Below are 21,024 nucleotides of genomic sequence, written 5' to 3' on the forward strand. Positions count from 1 at the left end.
AGGGGAAATGTCAAGACAACCTATGAAAGTCTGTGTGTGCATTTGTGTATTTTTGGGTTATATTTTTTGGGAAAAATGTATATTTTAAATTCAAGTTATGAATATTAGAATAGTTTATAATTTCACCAAAACAAAACTGAAAAACTTTTATTATAGTTTAAAAATATGTAGATTTCTAAAGAATTTTAATGTAAGCCACTCCCACATAGGGGTGTGTAATATGATAATATCCTGAAGGATTAAAATGAGTAGACGACCTGCCAAAATGAGAACATTGTAAATAGAGCAAGTGATTTACATGTTATCCCTATTTAGAAAAAGAAACAAACAAAAAAAAAAAACCCAACAAGACGTGTGTTATGCGTTCCATATGTTGATGTAGTCTCAGCATCGCATTCCTGTGAACTTTGACTGGGAACTTTGACTGGGGAATGCCAATGCCATTGTTTGTCTCAGTTTTGTAAAATCCAGATGCACCATGCTAATCTGAACAGACAACAGGCAATTGGAAAAGAGCTCCACTTATTTGATGATTCAATGAAGTAAGCTCAACATCGTCCCTGTTGTCCATGCATTGTTGGCCAAATGTCAAGTTGTCATCAGCATACGACTGATGCAAAAAATTTGCTATAATTGTGTTTGGTGTGAAAACACCAATAGATTCCCATCCATGATAGAACTTGAGAGCCATGAAACTCACATGACATTCAGTCTGAGCAAAAAAGCAAGTTATATAAATACAGAGTAAAAGGGGTAGGTGCCATTGTGGCTATTTGGTCTTAACACATGCCCAAGTCAAAGTCTCAATGTGTTGGTTTTAGGAAATACCTCCAAAAGATTTTCTTTTTTTTCTTGCTTCAATAAGATCGATCTTTGTACCCACTTTCAAACACATCTATCAAACCGGTTAATTAGGCTGATTTAAGAGGTTGCTGTGGAGTCACATGTTTTTACCAATGATTTATTCAATTAAAATACCAAACTTTTCGGAGGGGCTAATTTTTTTGCCATCTTTCAGGACTTTTGATGAACGTTAAGTCATCCATAAAAGCACGTCAATAGTCAGAGGTCCACTGATTAGGATTAAGAAACCAAGAAATACAATGGGGCTTTACAATGCCTTTGGGCCTAATAAAAGGGAATCCTTAAAGTCACACTGCTCCAGAGTTCTCTAAAATGCTCTTTAGCTTACTTCAACTTAAACTTCTGATCCTCAAACTGACTGATAAAAGAGACACAAAACTGATAACTTGATAGTTTAGTATGTCTTGCATGTTTGTAAATGCTTCTTGATCTCAATGAGGGGAGATAACAGAAATAGATGATTACTGTCCAGATTAGCATGACCGTAAATTGAGCTTGTACCTTAAGGTAATTACGCTCAGCCTTAGAGATAGAGAGAGGAGCTTTGTTATCACATGGAGTTCAAAACAGAGGTACTGCTTCTCCACAGTGAAAGGGTCATTTGAGGTGGTCAGGCATCTGATCAGGATGCCTCAGGGGTTTCTTGTGTTGCAGATTCACAGACACATTACACTGGGAGGAGACCCAGTGGGACATGTCAATCCACAGGAGGGACTTTATATGGTACCATCTGCTCTGAGAACATATTGTGGACTGAGCTGAAAAGTTTTGCTGAAAAGATGAACATTCGGCTTTCCCTCCAATAACTTTTATCTTCCAAAATACAATCTAGCATATGCTTGGGAACAAGGACCTACGAATGGATAATCAATCTGTCAAAATGCGTATTCATCCGACACTGAAGTTTTCCGCAACAATCAAGCATTTAATTTTTTCCAATACTCTACAATGAAGAAAATAACTGCACGGCAGCGTGGTGGGTAGCACTGCTGTCTGGCAGCAAGAAGGTTCCGGGTGCGAATCCCGGCCCAGAGTCTTTCTGCATGGAGTTTGCTCCTCCCACAGTCCAAAAACATGACTGTTAGGTTAATAGGTAACTTTAAATTGTCCTAATTGTGCATGTTTGTGTGTCTGTGTGTGGCCCAGCAACAGACTGGTGACCAGTGCAGGGTGTATCCCAACTCTCGCCTATAGACTCAGGATCACCGATGGAATAAGTGGCAGAAGATGGATGGATCACTGAACGGTTTCCCCTAGTTTCCCAACAGCAACATTTTAAAGGTGCATTGTTTGATCATTGAAATAATAACTAAGTGTATCCTTCACTACGGAGAAAAACAGTAGCTTAGGTCAGGGTTCTAAAGGAAAAACTTTCTCATTGATTTGGTGAGAAAGATTAAATTGGTTCCTTAACAGTTGTCCTCCATGCGTCTACCGACTACATAGGAAATCAGATCTAGGAATGACATCAAAACAGCTTAACCATATTAGAAAGTTAGGAAAATAGGAACAGCTATGCTCGGCTCTGGTGTCATATTTAAAAAACAGAACAATAAAAAAAAACACTAACCTTCCACTTCAGTACTCTTATTATCTATGAAAAATCTACAATAGAATTTCTATAATCAAAGGCAACCTGACCAAGAAAGTCCAGTTATCTTTGTTTCAAGCCTGTTGTTGTTGCCATGTGAGAATGATAGATCATTTGCACAGACATTTTTGGACCTATATCTTCATTTTGAAACTAGAAATTTTTAAATTTTTCAGTCCTGTTGAAAGAAAAGCTTAAATAAATTTTACCTTTCATGTAAGCAAGCACTATCAATGATTAAGAAATAGGTTTTTTTTATTATTATTTTGCATTTAATAAAATAAAAGCACAAGAGAAAATAAAAATAGAAACTATTGAAAGCTTAGATGAATGCACCTGTATTTGACTATCAAGTAATATCATAAAATAAACAGTGCCCTGAATGAAATGTTTAAAATTTACAGTGCCCAAAATAGTAACATGGAGTAGTTTGTGAATCAACAGTTAATTCACATGGTCAAATATTTGAGAAAAAGAAAAATACCCTTCACAATATTGTTATTCAGAGTGATGGAGGCTTAAGGGGTTTTACCTGAACGTAGAGCAGGTTTAGTTGGACTGGATCCCGTGAGTCCACATTCTGGTCAGAATAGAAGAACTTTCGCCTCAGCAGCAGGGTTTCACATTCTTCTACTCCCTGCTCTCTAAATGTCCTGCTGTGATCCAGCCAGTTCACTGCACAATCAATACATAAAGTTTGTAACTACATGCAAATAAAAAAAGATCATAAATATGTTCATTGTTGAATTGAAAAGTTTATGACCACTTATAATTTCAATTAGTAACGGTAAAATTTGAAAATCTCTCAAATAATCATTTTGAAAAAGTCAGGATTTACTGGCGAAAGAATGTTTATTTTTAATGACAAGATGGGGGAGACAGATAGGTTAGGTAACAATTCATAAACTTTGTAATTAGAAGGGATGTAAGACATTTTGGTGCCACAAGATACATTAGTATTAAAAAGCCACAGGATTTATTTTCAATTTAAAATTTGTTACATATATTTCCTTGCTTCATTTAATGACTTTGTCAAGTGAAATAAGTCTTAGCAATCATTATAACTTCAAATATAAACGTGTAGACTTTAAATACCTTCAATCCTTTATTGAGACTTTAGTTTTTTAGGTTTTAAATAAAGAGATTTTTGTGATGCTATGATGTTGTCATCAAAGCGATGGTTATAAAGACTTGTCATTTGGCTGTTTACACTTTCAAACTTTCCAAACTGTCTGTGTGACAGGATTCTAGTACTTACCGAAGAAAAAGGTAGCATCAGACAAGATAATATGTAAGCACTGTTAGAATACATGACTGGCTGTGCTTTTTTTGTGACTCTATAAATCACAGTTTGCAGGTAAGAAAAAAATATTTATTTTGTGAAATCCAAAAGAGTATAGTTTTTTCAGTTCCTTTTTTTGCAAAAGGGGTATACTAGAATTAGAAAGCAAAAAAAAACTCTTCGTATACTAGACTAGGGATGTAAGTCATTGATAATGAATTAATCTAAAGTTGATTAATCTTAGTGATTGGCTAACGATTAATTGATAATCTTTTCATTACATGGATGGCTACATTTTATTTTTACAATATGTTGAAATAAAAAATGTATTTAGTTATATTTGGGAAATGTATTGTGTGTGCTGTATTGAATATTGACAGAATAACAAAATGATGTTGTCTTACATATTACTAAACTTAGATATATCTTTAAGATAAAGCAAAATAAGAACTTTTTAGATTACTAAATAAAAAAATGAACAAAACATGCGAGACACTAATGATTTCCATTGTACAGAGATGTGAAGCCAGCATTAAATGCAGTATTTACATTTGTCTCTTTGTGTTCAGTGTAATCCAGCATGTGCCCTTCTATCCTCAACTTTCGAGCACAGCAGAGAAATTATGCTGTTTGCCATGCAGTATGGCTAAATGGGTTATTCAGTTAATATCTCACTATGTTTATTCAGTGTGTATATTTACAAACAGAATCGGATAAATTCCTTCTAGATATTTGCCATTGCTAAACAGTGTAAATAATCCCAGACCGAACTTTTGATTGATTCATTTTTCTGCAGTAGCGTGCATCCACTTTAGTATTACTTCTTTACCCAAGGCATCGGGTGCCAAGAATAAACAGTGGTGCCATCCGGTTGATTGGTGGTAACATTACAACAAAAACAAAACAAAACAAAACATTTTGATGGGACTCTATAAATTAATAAGATGGAGCAAATTTTAATCCAATTACATTAGTATTTATTCACAATGATTCATAAGTCAATAATTTTTGTTAACTTCCCGAAAAGTTCTACAAAAAGATACAATGATTACAGTTTCTTTGAAACAAAGTATGTGGCTCTTTAAACATTGACTGTATTTGCAAAAGTTAAAAATTTGATTTAAAAACTTTAGCAATTATTTTTTAATTGTTGGTTTAGCAAAAAAATAAAGCTAAAATCGAATATTATTTTTTGTGACTTATGTAACCTCCCATCTTGTGACCTGAAATTGACTGTTACACCCTAGTGATTAGTCTGAGTTTCAGGACATGAAATATGAAAAGTGGTATGACCTTAGAAATGCAGAAGGTATTTGGTTTAGGAGACAGTGGCATCTTTTCCTTAAATGAAACCCTGGGAAAACCACCTTTGGTTGCTCCAGTTTGAAAGGTCAACTAGTGTTCCACTTTTGCATAAATTGGTCCAGTGCTTTAAAAAAAAAAGTGCAATCACATTAGTCTATTTTTAGTTTGACCAATCTAAGAACCACAAGTTTTTACGCACCAAATAAATTCTAGAGTTAATCTTTTGTAAAGCCAAATCAGAATCTTTGAATCTGAAATTCAACCGGCACAATACGACTTCAGCAAAATTATCCAGCATCTTTGTACAGAAATATTTTCTAAGTTACACACTCCCTTCTGACAAGATATGCACCAAAAGACTTTTTTAGGGAACAGGAACAGGTTTTTTTATTTCCTTTACTTCTGGTATGCATATGTCACTCCCAAATCATTGCGACCCTGGGCAGTGAGCCATATTGCCCATGTAAAGAACTGCCTCTGTCTGAGAGCAGAAACTTACAGTCATCATCTGTATGAAGTTTGGCTTTGAGTTTTTCCATTTTCCTTTCATCTCGTAGCAGAAGGGTCCTGTCTTTCTTCAATGTCCCTGTACTCTCCTCCTTCTTGTCCTCTGGAACTTCCTGTATGAGCGAGTATTCCTCATAGTTGGTAATACCTACAAAAAATTAACAAAAAGCATCCCCTTTAAAATGATTACAAACTATTAAATAATAGAGAAAATGCCCAGCCACTTCAGCTTTGTTCCCTTATTATCTCTTTCTTTATTTTTCCAGCTAAAATGAAGGAAAGCTGGTACAGAGCCAGCAGAAAGAAAAGCAAAAACACAAGGGGAGGCAGGGAAGAAGCCAAGCAGAAAGCCCTCATCTAAATAAACATTTTCCAATAAAGCTTTCTGCCAGATATACATCCTTCTCTTCCTCACCCAATTAGGTTCAGAAGCAGCCTATTAAAATGAAGTATAGAGCTTAGGGAACACTTCTCTATTATGGCAAATAGCTAAGTTTGGACATTCAGAGGAACACTTGAGGATCTATTACACACCAGCTTGTTTGAACTTTATAAGTGTGTATCTTCTCGATTCTAAACAAAACCCTAATTTGGATTTGTCAAGCAAAAAAAGTGCTTCAAGTGATTAAATAATCCAGCTCTTTAACATTTTAAAGTGGTAAGACAAAATAAAACAGTGTTTTTTTTAACTCCAATTCACTCACCTATTCTACTGCATATTGTGACAAGTAGCTCTCCGACTGTTTTTGAGTCATCAACCATGATGGTTTTCACAGCACCATCCAGCATTTTGATCTTTTGCGGTCTTTGTTTCTTCTTATACTCCAAGACATCCTGTGAAAAATAGGAGGGAAAGCAGGATGACATGAAGAGCTTTGCTAATCCCGCTCGACTGTAAAGTGCTTTTGCTTCTCGCAAGCGGAGAGGCATAAATATTTCAGCTCCCACTAGAAAAATACAAATCACTTCAAGAAACAAGAAGTGACATTGACAGGCCTCCACCCTGGACTATATGATTTGGTCTTACTCCATTTCGCAGCATGTAGTAATCTAGGGTTCTCCCAGACTCAAGCCAGATTCCTTTCCTCGGATCATCGTCAGACAGGAACAAGCCATAATCAGAGGCTGGAACACAGAGCAACACAAAGCATGCAAATATTGATGGCCATGGTTTTCAATCATGAAAATTAGATTCAGGAGGCGTTGTCTAACCTTGTCCAGACTGGGCTTCTGGTACTCTCTCTCTGATGATCCTACAGGCATCATACACAGGTGTGGATGGTTCAAACTGCATCGTTTTTACCACATTGCACTGGCGCACACAAATCTTTAAAGATAAGGCCACCATCTTGGCGGGTAAGTGTTATGGCCTAACCAGCCTACACACCTGGAAAACACATACAAGAAGCATGATGTGAGATTAAGACAGGTAACGTTTTATTTTTTTCTGGTATATAATCAAAAATAATTAGTTTGTGTTTTGGTGGTTATTTCTCAAGGCATCATGAAAACATTGGCTGTTATAGCAATCATGTTTAAAGGGTGAAAGAGAGGTCTCAGAGCTAAAATACACCACCACAATGCACAGTGCAAATCATCACAATTACCTCCTTGGGGAGTTTTTTACCTGTCAAACTAAACATTCATCCATAGTAAAGCTGCTGCACCAGATCATCATTCTTCAGATGTTTTCACAGTAAGGAGAATGAAGATTTTCTGCTTATATGTAAAATTAAATGAGTATGCTAATTTACCTAAACTAATTTGAAAAACAAATGTTAAGCAGGATACAGGAAAGAAACATGTAAATCCACATAATCCACCAAAAAAATTCTTTTTTTAATAAATTCTTTTTTTTTTCTCCTTATTTTTGCACTCCTTCAAACAACTTCCCAGTGAGGGAAATCTGGTTATGTTTTATCATGTCTAGCCATTAGGCTAAAATCAATTCAGCTGTTCTGGGATACGTGCTTAAAAAAGGGAGAGACATAAACTGTGAAGACTTTTTTCTCCTCTTCCATATCAATAACCTTGTCTTTAACACAGTAATAAAGAGCAGGACTATAAATAGTAGGGGTGTGCAAAATAATCGTCATGATGATGCATCGTGATTCTAATTTTCATGATCTACTGCATCGATTCTTGACACCAAGTATCGATTATTAATTTAAAAAAATGAGTAAGTTGCATGAATGGTTGGCGAACATCAGCCAAAAACAAGTGTAATACAACTTCCAGTCCAGTAGATGTCGCTGCGGATGTGTTGATGCACACTGCCTTGTGTCACAAGCATTTCTACTGCGCCGAGTCATTCAAAAACAAAACATGGAGGAGAAAATATTGCAATGCATCGCAATAATTCAAGTATTGTGATGCATCGCGATAGAATCGCATCGTGGCCTGTGAATCGTGATTTGAATCGAAACGTGACTCCTTTGGCAATACCAACCCCTAATAAATAGGCCACCTAGAAACACTACCACTTCTGGATTTTTGATTATCTAAGTTGTACTCTCACTTCTTTTATGGACCAAATTGGTGTAACACTCTAGTTAAAAATGTTCAACTTCCCAAAACCTTGAAATGTTAGATTGTAAAAACTAATGAATTTAACAGATATCATAAAGGGAAAAAAAAACTAATAGAGAAGTAATTAGTATTTAACAAAGATGCAGTCAGAAATCAAATGGCTAGTATTTTAACCAATTTGTCAACAAAGACTGGTTATACACCAGCCAGAACATGGAGTTGTCACGATACAACTAAATATCCATATACAGGAATACTCAATACCATTTTCTATACCAGTGAAGTAAAAAATGACAAATAATTATTTGCATGACAGAAAAAATTTTATCTGAAAAACTCTCCTATTTCAATCTCACCAGCAGATGCTAGTTAAATAAGTGTGCAAAATAAAATAACCCAGGCATCTAAATTTAACAGCAGCAAAAAAAATGTATATACCACTTGTCTTTGGTATCGATTCCATGACAAAATAGTATTATTTCCAGATACAGCATTGAAGTATAAATACTTTTTGCAGTATTGATACGTCTATCAGAAACTCAAAATGAAAGCTAGGAATAGATAGGAATAAAAACTCAATTACAATCTGATGATGAAAAGAAAAATTTTGTAAAAAAAACAACAAAAAAACACACCAAAAAACGGATTTGAATATTGTAGGCAGAAGAAATCAAATGTTTTTAGAAAGCTCTATTCAATTCCAGGATGACCATTTCTTCTCTCCGTAATGAAATTATTTTCTTTCTTAATTACAGAAAGACCTTCACGGGCTTTCCTCCATGAAGATATAGCTGACAAAAACCGTAAGAGAAGATAACAAAAGGCTATGATGGGACTAAAATTTTAGATTCTATCAAAATTAACGATAAGTCCATAGGCAGGACTGGCTGATACAGACAGCATATTTGATCTATCATAACTTAGCATGATGAACATTTGTAATGGGATTTTCTTTTATATTTAACACAGCAGTTTCACATATTTGCATTGCTGTATTCTGGTCTTTTGTAGAAGTTTCTTTAGAACTGTATATATATAGTAAATCATTTTTTGCAAGAAAATGAAATAAAAAATATTAATCTCAAATCAGGCCACCTAGTGCTACTCTTCAGTATGGACGTTGTGAGCTAGACCTAAATTTAGTAATGTTTTGCATTAATCAAGCTTCAATAATAAAGTCAGTGGAACACAATGGTGTAAATGGCTATTTCAAATTAGACATATCTGTTATTCCATTATATGGTTGCTTTTAAAGAGGAAGGAAGACTTCCATGGACACCAAGAAGGCTAAGTGCAGCAGCAAGACACAATGAAAATGGAAATTTTAGGAGCATGTTAGAAAATTTTGTTTAGAAAAATGTTCTACATTATCTATGAAAACACTGCAAACAAAGCTAATCTTTGATGTAAGATATTAAAATGTTTAAGATACATTTCTCTTATTTTCTTTGTTCAAAAATGCCTGAAAACAGCATCTAACATCAAGTTTTCTTTAATTAAACAGTGTATCTGCCTCTGCTTCTAACATACATTTTGAAGGGCGGTGCAAAACAGAGATGAAAAAGAAAACAAAAAAACATTGATTACTTTTCGGGGAGGTTTCGAATCAGCATTTTGCCAAACTTACTATTGAAAAGTCAGATCTTTGCAATGCTGGCTATTTTAAGAACACTCACTAATCTTAAACCAAAATTATTTCTTCATCGTACTGATAATTTTTTTGTTCATTTATTGACCCCTAATGACAAACATGCATTTCTCGGGGGACTTGTCTAAGGGCAAACATTCACATGACAAAAACCCGATTCAAAATTTGTGGGGGGGTTTGTGACCTCCCTCTGAGTCTTACCAGAGAAAGTCTGAAAAGGACATTTTCTTGTAATGATGAAGTTGTGAATGGGCCTCTGTCATAGTTGAGGGTTCCTCTCTAATAGTTCCCCTCTCTCAATGAGACAGAAAGACACACAAAGGAGAGGAGGTAATGACGCTGCATGTACTCCCATCTTTACAAGCTGGCAGAGAAGCCCCACTGAGTTTTCGTTATCCAACCATTTTACAGATGCTCTCCTAATAACATGCACTTACAGGACCCAAGACTGACAACACACAGGTCCCCAACAGACATGTCAGATATGTGCCCCACCACATGGTAAATACACGAAGGTTTCTTAAAATTTCATCCCAACAAAACGGCAAGCTTCAATTTTAATGGGAACCATTTCAGATAACTTATTAGCAGAGATGCAACAGTAGCTTCTTCAGTATAAATTGGTTGAATCCACAAATATTTCAGAAAATCTAAAGAAAATCCAAAAGAGATAGTGATAATCCCCAATCTTACATGAGAGTGAGAGGCTCCAAGATCCTCATGCAAACACTCCAGTGAGCAACTTAATTAGTTCTGCTCTCTTGCAAGAGACATCTCTCTTGTGTTTCTCTGAATCATATTAATATATTGTATTACACTTTCTACATTAGGATGATGCCGTTAGAAAGTAATTTGATCACCACCGACGTTTACTGCTCCATTAGAAAAGGGTCGTGAGTTAAATCATGTTTGTTTACTGCACCAAATAGCAAGAGATGAAAATGGCCAAAGAGTAGCAAGCTGGGGAGTCTAAACATGGACAAGTCAATGAAGGCCAGACAGGGCAGGAGCCATCTGGACAGGAAACAGCTCTAATGAGTGGCTGTGTACAACAGGCAACAGAACAGATCTCAAGATCAGCAAGTGTGGTGGTCTGTCAGCGGATAGCTGAAGAAGTGGCTAGACAGTACCCTTGAGCAAAAATACTAAAAGATGATTAGAACTCATTTAGATTGGAATAAGACCACTCTATAAACTCCACAATGTTTAACACTGTTAAACATCAACTAAGTGATGCAAATTAGTATTCATCTTTAAAGGCACACTTTTCCCCCTGATGCCTCACTGGTATTTGAAGGAGTAGAAATACCGGAGGGGACGGAGGGATGCTAAAGCAGAAACATGATCAACAGTCCAATCTGGGATTATTTACACTGTTTAATGGCAACAAGCAGAATTTGGTTCCGATCTTAAATATTAACACTGAATAAACTACTTAAGTTATTACCTTAACAGAAATGCATAAAATAACTCCTAAATAACAGAAGCCATAAAGAAAAATAAACTGTTCAAACCAACCCATCCCTGTCTGAAAAGTTTATCTCTAAACTATATACAATTACTATAAGGATATACAATTACTATTACAATAACTGTATACAATATGTGCTGAAACTATATACAATTGGGCTATTATTGGAGGGATTTTTGACCTTCCTTTTGTGGTTTAAAATTATTCTATTCAATTCAAATTGAAGTGTTTCCCAGTCCAAAGAGTTTAAGGTCACAGCATCTCAACTGTATCGAAGTCTACTTATGAAGACTCTGCAGGTCGGTTTTACAGTCGTTTAGAGGTGGACCTGCTGATGTGCTTTTGATCAATGTTCTGCAGTAAAACCAGATATTAACCTTCAGGATTTATTATTAGAGGAAAGGTTTCATGACTGCATTCTAAAGAAGCACAGCGAACCCAGATATTATATTAGCACCATCCATCCATCCAGTTTCCATCACGTTTATCTCAAGCAGGGTCACGGGGGGTGCCGGTCCCTATCTCCAGCCACCTACGGGTGAGAACAGGTCGCCATCACAGGGCCATATTGGCACAATTCATTTAAATTGTTAGTGTGGCAGTATCTTTTAAAAATCTTGAGTTTGTGACTGACATATGTCGAATCAAATTTTGGGCCAGTAACTTTTACCAAACTGTCCCCCACTGTCACCTTATTTACCTACTGTCTGTTTTCCTAAATCATGAACACTGACCTCATTTTAAGCAACTGTTGTCAGCAGTGCTTGGTGACAAATACTAAACTGTCATTGGTAGGTCTACGTACATTTTCTTCAGATAATATACATTCACAATGCAATTCAGCCCCATCTATGATGTCATACAGATTTTTTTTAAATGTTTTTTTTTATTGTTTTTTATTGTAAAAAAAAAAAAAAAAAAAAAGCAAAAACAAATCAACCCAGAACTACCTGACACCTTTATCATAAACTTTACCTTGCTGTGGGGAAAAAAAGATTATCAGTATTTCATCAGATCTAAAGCCTGAAGCTGTATTTAATGAATAATGCTAAGACTATTGTCGAACAAAGGTTAAATCTGAAAACAGCTACCGCTTAATTGCCTTTAACCCTCATCCAGCCTATATGGAAAACTTGGAGGTAGAAGCACCTTGCTAGGGCTTAAAGCTCCTAACTTATGTATGGTTGCCTGAGCATTGCAGCTTCAATTACTTGTAGTACCTTTCTGTGGGACCTTGATCAGTGGAGTGACCCGATGCCCACAGAAGCAGTAATACCAAATGCATTACAATATATTTAGATAATTTGAGAACTAACATTCTGGTGCGAGCGTAATTAGGATGGAAGCAGCATAATAACTCCTCCTTTAAATTCTCAAATGATCTAGTGACACAAGCCTCCTCTTCATTTACAAGATTCTCCAGGAGCCGGGACCCAAACATGGTGCTATTATATTTATAAACCTTCACAAAAATCTTCTCAAAATAGTCAGAAAACAGTCCCACGGCCTCAAAAGTAATAAAGAATGGATTGTGTTCTCGAGCCAAGATCTGTTGCTTCATTAGTGTTACGAGGCCAGCTTAGGGTAATTAGCTGTTAATTAGAGGACCCAGCCTCTGTGAACTATAGTAGAGGACCATTAAGGTAAACAGATTGAGATGAGACAACCTGAAACTAACAAGGCTTCCCAGGTGAATATATCAATTTATACTCACTCAGAAAATGTACACACATTCCTAAAAATATAGAAAAGATGTGAATACTAGTCTATCATTTTTTCCCCCACACAAACAAGAGTTATGAGTGTGAAAATAAAAACAGAATCCTTGGATAATAGGCTGATATTATAGCAGCTCCACAGCAAGCAAAGCTACTGTACTGTAAAGGACAGCTATTACAATTTAACAAGCTGTGAATCAGCTGAAAAAATAAACTCTAAAGCACAAACATAATAGTCAGTAAAGCAGCAGGTAGCTATTATATATGATTACTCTACAAAAAAAAAATGTTTTTCAAGGCAGGTGAACCACTTCTGTTGTGTAATTTAAAACATCTAGTGTGGTATAATCGCAGGCCTTAGATGAAGTCTGGCATCAGCAGTTTGCAGGATTGATGAGAACATCATCACTTAAGAAAGCTGTCTAGGAAAAAAAAATCTTAAAATATATTTTACCACACACATCATATGTCCTATTTTCTCATCATGTATCTACATTCCAAGCAAAAAAGAATTAGCCTAGTTGTACAGGGAGAACTGTGTGACCCTAAACAAGGTCAATTTTATGCAAAACATCGAAATCCTTACACAGAAATAGCATTTTATTCAAATATCGCAGTTCTGCTTTCTGAAAATAAAACCCAACCTTAATATGAAAAACATGTAAAAAGTTAAAACCACACTAGGTAATTTTTTAGAGGGACTCTACTGACAGGATCTTTGAAAAATAGCACTGTTCAAAGCACTTCCTGACCTCCATGTACCCCACAGCTACAGAGCTGTTACTGCTGCTGGAAGATGCATATCATGACCACATGTCTGAAAATGAGGGTATACTGTAGTTGTACAGTATCTAATATCAACTAGTGTGCAGTAGCCTTTTCGCAGCCACCTGTTACTTTTACCCAAGTCAATGAGATGCGAGTCTGCCTCTCTTTTCAATTGCTCTTATAGCATAATTCAGCCTCTGTGTGTTTTTTAGTGCCACTAAAAGTAGATCTGTCAAAAAATAGGACAGATGTGCCCAGTATTCAAGGTGAGGCAGACAGTAGGAAAGATCAAAGCATTTATTAAAGCAAAACTAAACATAACAGAAGTGGATCTGTGGATTTGGGGACTGCAGTGACTGCAGCAGGGGGGTGGGGCACAGTCCCACCGCTGACTCTCTGGTTAAAGAGCTCAGTCCATCCTCTCAGGCAGGATCCAGCCGGTGGACTGCCAAACGTGCTGCGGCGCAGATCCACCCAAAGTTACAACAAGGCAGCAACCTCAGTGAGCAGGCAGGAGGCCGATCCAGGTCAGGGAAACACATCAGACTGGAAGAGTTTTGGAATCCAGGAGTCTGTAGTCCAGTCAGGGGTTCCGGTCCACAAAGGAATAGACAGATCCAGGGTTCCAAGAATCCACAGATTGTGAAGGCAGGTTCAGAGTTCCATGCTTCGTGCAATGAGCTCAGACAGAAACGCACAGATGCAGACAGGCAGGCTCAGTGGTTAAGGGACAGAGACAAGACATGGTACCAGGATTACTGCACAACTTTAAAATGGCTCCACCTTGGAGCCATGCTTATGGAACTTAAAATTGTACTCCTACCTAGGAGCCAGGACATGATCAGGAGACAAGACAAACACTAAAAACCTCTCAAACCACTGGAACAAGGAGACAAACCTTGGAAATAAACTCAAAACTAATGAAACAATCTGACAAAGGTTGTACTATGATCTGGCCCCGATAGGTGGGCTGAATCGTATATATAGTAGAGGGAGAAGGTGAATAAGATGAGTCGTAATTAGAGAGTGGGGCAGGAACGGCAGGTGAATGAATCAAGTAATCAAGGTCAGCTATAAGGGCAGATTTTGTTCTCATCATGTTCTAAACATTTTCGACATACTCACTCTTCTGAGCTCAGTCCCTATCTGATTGACATTTTCTATTCTTTTCTGTTTCTGTGTCTATTGAAGCCAATGGCTTTAAATTGTCATAAAGCTGTTTGTCGTACTGCAACAATGAGAACAGAGCAACAAAATCTCCATCAAGTCACTGGCACAGAAAGTTGAATGTGTGATTATTCCGACCAGAGATGGTAGCGCAAGATGACAGACTCCTGATTAGTCTCATGAATACTTAGATTACCATTACAGGGACTTAGAAGGGAATATTATTAAGTTAAAAATGTTGCTTAGTGATTCCTTATTTCCTTAATATTTAAATTTCACACTTAAATGTCTACATAGCGTTATGCTTAAATTACAATTGTGCTAAATGTAAACAGAAAGAAGAGTTAGTTTAATCACTTTGAAATTTATATGTGGAAAAAGAGTTACGAATTTAACGCAAGCTAAAAGCATGGCAAAATACTCAATAAGCCATAATTGTAATACTAACCCCAACAAGGACAAGCAAGATGCCATTTGGTCAGCAGTTTCACAAAAATTGCTATTACGCTAAAACAACTGTCATTTAGTACGTTTATTATGTGAAAGCTGATTTCTTATTTTTATATTTGGAATAGTTACTTTTTATAGAAAAATGACAAAGTGACAAGAAAATGTATTTTCCAAAAACACACCAATTTAAGCTGCAGTTGAACTGAAAAAATTGAACAATAACCTCTTCTTTCCCAACAAATATTACTCCAAAAACTTCAATAAAAATACGAGAAATAGCATTTGGTTGGTGAAAAACAAGATATACACTGAGATAGTCTATCATTATTGACTAGGCAAATATACAGTAGTGAGGGCAGACTCAGTTTCGACATTTCACCACACCCCTTCTTGTCTCAAAATGCCAGGATTCCTTTTAATATCTTCAAGTTGTGTGGCATACAGCTTCAAGATATTACACTCGTAAGTTATACTGTAAATGATGATGAATGATCTTACTCACAGGCTTGCTGTATGTAAAAAAATAAGTGGACTTATCATTTTGTAATCCCATTATTTTCTCAGTCTGATCATGTTAATAAAGCATCATTTTAACCTTTTAGTAAGCCAGATGATGGGTGATTCAATAAAAAGCCCTTTTAATAGGCATTGATTAGGTTGACAAATGTTAATGGTTTGAAAAGAAAAAAACATTGACTATATGAAGTGTCAAACCCACAACCCAACTCAGTTGTGTCACATCAATGATTTTTATACCCATTTTTGATCCATGAATGGGTTACCAAAATAATCCTGATTCTGCTGGTTTCAACACAGTGGTTTTTAAACTTTACAATTATGGTGTTGTATTCTCTCACAGCTGGGCTTATTAATAGTCCAATGCTTCCAGTTGAGAACAACTAATACTTTTTTCCGTGAAAAATCTTAGAAACCATACTTTTATGACCTGCTATGAGAATTACATGGTGTTCTCCAGGGTGACACGTACTGTTATAATGTAATTCCCGGGTAGAGGAACTGACAGAATCTATCAATCTTGCCCTTGTTGCAAGGAGGAAGAGAACATCTCCTCTTACACTAAAAATATCCACTGATGTAGAGCTTCCTGCAGCACTGCTTCAAAGGATCCACAGGAGAAGCGGAGCAAAAAAAAAGAACAGCAGCTTGTTCCCTATTCTTGAATGCCCATCGCTTTCACTATTACTTGGCAGCAGATTATAGGAAGCTAAGTCTTTAGTGATTATTAATAATTTATTACAGAGCAGTCAGTGCATTAGATACCAATGTCTCCAAGTGATGTATACTGTATTTGAAGTCAAATGCATTCTTCATTACTGTTCAAGAACAAAAAAGGTTCTCAAATTATTGTTTTTTTTTTTTTTTTGTATTTTGAGTTCTGACTTCTTGATAAATAAGAGACAGAAACAGCCAGTGTTGGAGGAACACTCCACCCAGCAGCTGCAGTGAGTTAAGCAGTCAATGTCTTACTTTGTCTGCATAATGACTGATCGAGCTTCTGGATCATCCCTCAGAGGGAGTGGCTATCTGTGCCTCCTGCATATGCTAGTCAAATATTTCATTTACATGTTACTGAATGCAATAATAGATGCAAAACCTACATAAAATAACCCCCCCACGTCATCGGAATCACGTTATCCTGATTAGTCCCATTTTTCAGCCATAAGTACCTTTACAATTTGAATGCATCTTTTTTTCAGCTGATAGCAAAACAAATATAATATGAAAACAGAGCATAGGGGCACCAATTACATCTAAACAGCCTCTGTATTTTCTGAGTAGTTTTACTGCTACATATTGAGCAGGTGTTAATCATGCGGCTTTAAACAGTCAGTCCACATATGGCTGCCAGTTAACTACTGCTAAGTATGCCATATGGAAGGTTTGAGGGTTGCAACATTGAACAACCCTCGGTACTCAGACTAGAAGACAATAATTCTTCACAATTACATCCAAATGATCATTTTATCTCTGTAGCAGTCATAACAGGTTTCTGCAGAAAGTTGTTGTTTATCAAGCGCATAAGTTTAGATCCATTTAAAATGAAATACCATGTCAGTATTTACTATAGCAGAAATTTCAAAGAGCAACTTCGTAAGTCATAAAAACAACTGACATGTTGAGCAGAACAGTTCAAGTCTTGCCATACTTACAAGGGATCATTTATGTGGTGGCAATGTTAGTGAGCAGACAGGATGTTTAAACTAGAGATGGATCAAGAGGTAGACTGGTGGCTTCAATCAGACATATTTCAGCCTGACTAAAATAAGCAGTTATGGGTTATGTGAAAACTAACAAAAAAAAAAAAAAAAGATCTTTTCACTAATTATGCACTAAATGCATCATACATAAGCCATACAAGTATACACTGACACACCATTTCAGTTTGAAAGGTACTAATGCCAAATTAACACACCGTTGAAATCAACCATTTAAAGTGGTTAAAAAGACAAACTGCTTAGAAGTCACTGACTCTGTGACATTGTTTGGGCTTCTTTTATATTTCTCCAAATAAATTCTACATATTGGATATATTGTTATTATGACAATAGTCTTAACAAAACATTTATCCAACTTCTTCCGCTACATCTGTCAGAGTCACTGTGGGGCTGGTGCCTATCTCCAGCAGTCTATGGGCAAAAGGCAAAGCACAACCCTGGACAGGTCACCATCCAGTTTAAGATAACATTCAAATTTAAACTAATTTAACAGGCATGACATGAAACCAGAAGAAAGAACTGACGTTCTACTAAGAGAGTGAAAATCTCAGCAGATAACAGGATGGTTGAATGTGTTACAATGACCTGTGCTTTATCTGATGCTTAAATGTGATCTTAAACCTAGCTTTATGCTTTCTTAAAGGTGTAGAGGAGCTTCATAAATGACAAAATGGAGCGTGAATAGCTTGAGAAATTCAACACTTGCACATAAGTGAAACAGTTTTAGGCATGTACATAAGGGACAGCTTTAAATATGTCAGGGGAATCTGCAACTATTCATATTCATATTTCATGTCTCAACTGGAATGTTTAGAAATCTGTTCAGTAAAAATATTCAACAAGACAGCAGAGTCAAACCAGCTAAAGCCTGTTAATTGTGATACATCAAAGAAGTTTAAGAGTAGCAGGCACACACTTTCCAGATTTGACAGTGATGATTGAAAAAAAATATTAAGCACAAGGCAGAACAAACTCTTAAAATTATGGCATCACATTTAAAAGGGTGACGGTTAGGATGGGAAAACTGACAGATTTCAAATGGTCGTATTCTAAATAGAAATACAGGGATAAAAGAAAATATTCTAATAAAAACACACAATATATGATATGGCAGTTAGTGTTAGGGCTTGCAGCACAAACTGAGCAGTGCAGTGTCTGGAGAGGCATGTAATGTGGATCTTACATAAAACACCAATTGAACACACTGAGTGATTCAACTTAATTCTCAATACAAACTTTTAAGACTTCATTGACATAAATATTTCCAATGAATCTTTCCACAGTGAAAATGTAAAAAAGACTGACCCACATGCACCTCTAACTCAGGCCCAGTTCAACACATTATATTTTCAAAAATAGCTTAAAAAAATGCGTTGCACAAGTTTTCGTGGCACCAATGAAGACGTTGTAGTTACATCCTCCTTTTTGTTGCTTTGGGACCGCCACAAAATCAAGCCAAAATCACTGAGAAATAAGAACTAGGTATGTGCAGACAGCTGAAGAGACACATGCAAGTTACAGTGGTAAGCTGAGGCACAACCTTGTTTTAAAAAATGTACACGTACACACTAATACGAGAAACCAGCTACTTATGATTTTTCCACTCTGAGATCTGGTTTAAAAAAAAAAGATCCTTTACTGTTTCCCAAAGTGCCTGCTCTGTTTTTCGACACACAGCATGAACGACAGAATAGATTTGTGGGTACACCTTATCTTGTCTCAAGGTGGATAGGGCTGCAGTATATGCTGCCAAAAATGTCATTTCCTCCGAATCAGGTGACTCCAATCTCCTGCTGAGCCTCTTTCTCACACTCCACTGGCTGACTGCCCCTCCGCACTTGCATGCTGATTACAGTATCAAGAGCAGTGGAACAGAACATCCACAGCACCTTAACTCCAAAGTGCGAAACACCAAGGGACTCTATCAACATTTAACATCCTCTGGCATGCTGTACAGGGAGAATCAAGACAGAGAGTGATGTAGATTCAGTCTTCCAGCTCTTTAAGCAAAGTTTATATGGATTATCAAGCACATCTTAGAATATTTTAAAAATCCCTCCTAAACAACTTTCTGATGTTTCAGAATATAAAAAGGTTTTTGCAACAATAAAACCACTCTGTTGATAGTGGGGAAAAACTGTGTTATCAAACAGTTCACAGAGAGGCCATGTTTTTGGCCTATTGTTTCCAGGTCAGCTATTCTGCCCACAGTTACCATGACTGCTGCTGTGCCCACCTTTTCCTGGACATATAAGGCTGGACAGGAGCACTAACCTCCAATCTGCCCTCAGGTCAAGGCAGACAATTCAATATAATCACTTTGCTAAGTTTGTGTGGATACACTCAGTAAAAATAAACATTCTAGCTGTTTACTTTCAAGCATCAAGAAGACAAAGAATAAGAAAGACGTTTTACAATATAATGTCTATGCACATGACAATTTAATCCTGATGTCAACCAGAAGGTCTCACAGCTATCCTGTCACGAAAACATGAAAATATTCAGCACAAAAAGAGATTGATTGGAGCAACTTTGATTCAGTTTGACAGCGTGACTTAAAAATAAGAACATCTCTCTGTGAAAGCGTCACCTTTACCACTTTAGTGGGGTTTTAGCTGAGAAACTACATTCCAGGTGGAGTGATCCCCAGTGAGAACATACCTCTTTGAAATGTTGCCAACTGATCCATAGATTTATATATTACAGGGAAGATTTGCTCCAGAAAGCACAAAACTACATAGTAAATTCTTTAAGGAATAAGCAGGATTTCTGAAGAGAGATCTTTTTAAAGGTTCTAAGGAGCTGTAAATATCTTGTCTGCCATAATTAAAGCTCCTTATCCACTGTATCTCTTTTTAATAGGCAGACTTAATTAATTAATAAGCTTTCTAAAATAGTTCTTTCAATAATTACTAAAGACATGTACACATGAAATAACTTTAAAAAAATATTGGAGGGAACTCTTTAAAAACCCCTGTTAAAAAAGACAAAGAAAATGTTACCATTTAGGGTTACTTTTTTGTTGGGTTGAGTTGTGGTATAATTGTATGATTCCTTGCAGCTTTGTTTTGGTCTCAGTAAGAATGGGAGAATGAAATGTTTAAATTGGCTGGAGGAGAAATATACAGCAACTTCTCATCACACACTTTACAAGGTTTTTCATGCAAAGTCTGCCTGTGGGAGAACTGCTGAACACGTGGATGTCTTAACTGGTGAAAGACGTCAAAAGGCAGGGGTGCTAGTAATACTTTTTTTCTAATAATGTCCCCCTCATTTGTGCAGATTTCATAATTTTTATTAAAATTTCTATAAAGGAGTAAACATCTTTTAGTTAAGGGAAAGCATTTCAAAGTGCTGAAAAGTAGTATAGCAAGTGCAATCTATCATACAGATTTTGTAACATGAGTAGAAGCGTAGAGATTATTCCCATCCCATCTACAACCAAAAGTGTTTCTGATTACAAGAAACAAACATTTCTGGCTGAAGT

At 36.4% G+C, this 21,024-nt stretch overlaps 1 protein-coding gene across 2 annotated transcripts in view; it reads right to left on the minus strand.

Annotated features, from left to right (window-relative positions):
- Positions 1-21,024, minus strand: part of tln2b (talin 2b) — a 138,493-nt gene that overhangs the window by 79,253 nt on the left and 38,216 nt on the right. For both annotated transcript variants that reach the window (XM_038268820.1, XM_038268819.1), the window contains exons 2-6: positions 6,762-6,936; positions 6,577-6,674; positions 6,254-6,383; positions 5,542-5,697; positions 2,988-3,130 (exon numbers count right to left, since the gene is read on the minus strand). In XM_038268820.1, coding sequence (XP_038124748.1) covers positions 2,988-3,130; positions 5,542-5,697; positions 6,254-6,383; positions 6,577-6,674; positions 6,762-6,897 — 663 coding nt within the window. In that variant the 5' untranslated portion in view covers positions 6,898-6,936. The remainder of the gene's footprint in view (positions 1-2,987; positions 3,131-5,541; positions 5,698-6,253; positions 6,384-6,576; positions 6,675-6,761; positions 6,937-21,024) is intronic.

The sequence above is a fragment of the Cyprinodon tularosa genome, unplaced genomic scaffold, assembly GCF_016077235.1.
Source record: "Cyprinodon tularosa strain WSP-4 unplaced genomic scaffold, ASM1607723v1 ctg71, whole genome shotgun sequence".
Classification (NCBI taxonomy): domain Eukaryota; kingdom Metazoa; phylum Chordata; class Actinopteri; order Cyprinodontiformes; family Cyprinodontidae; genus Cyprinodon; species Cyprinodon tularosa.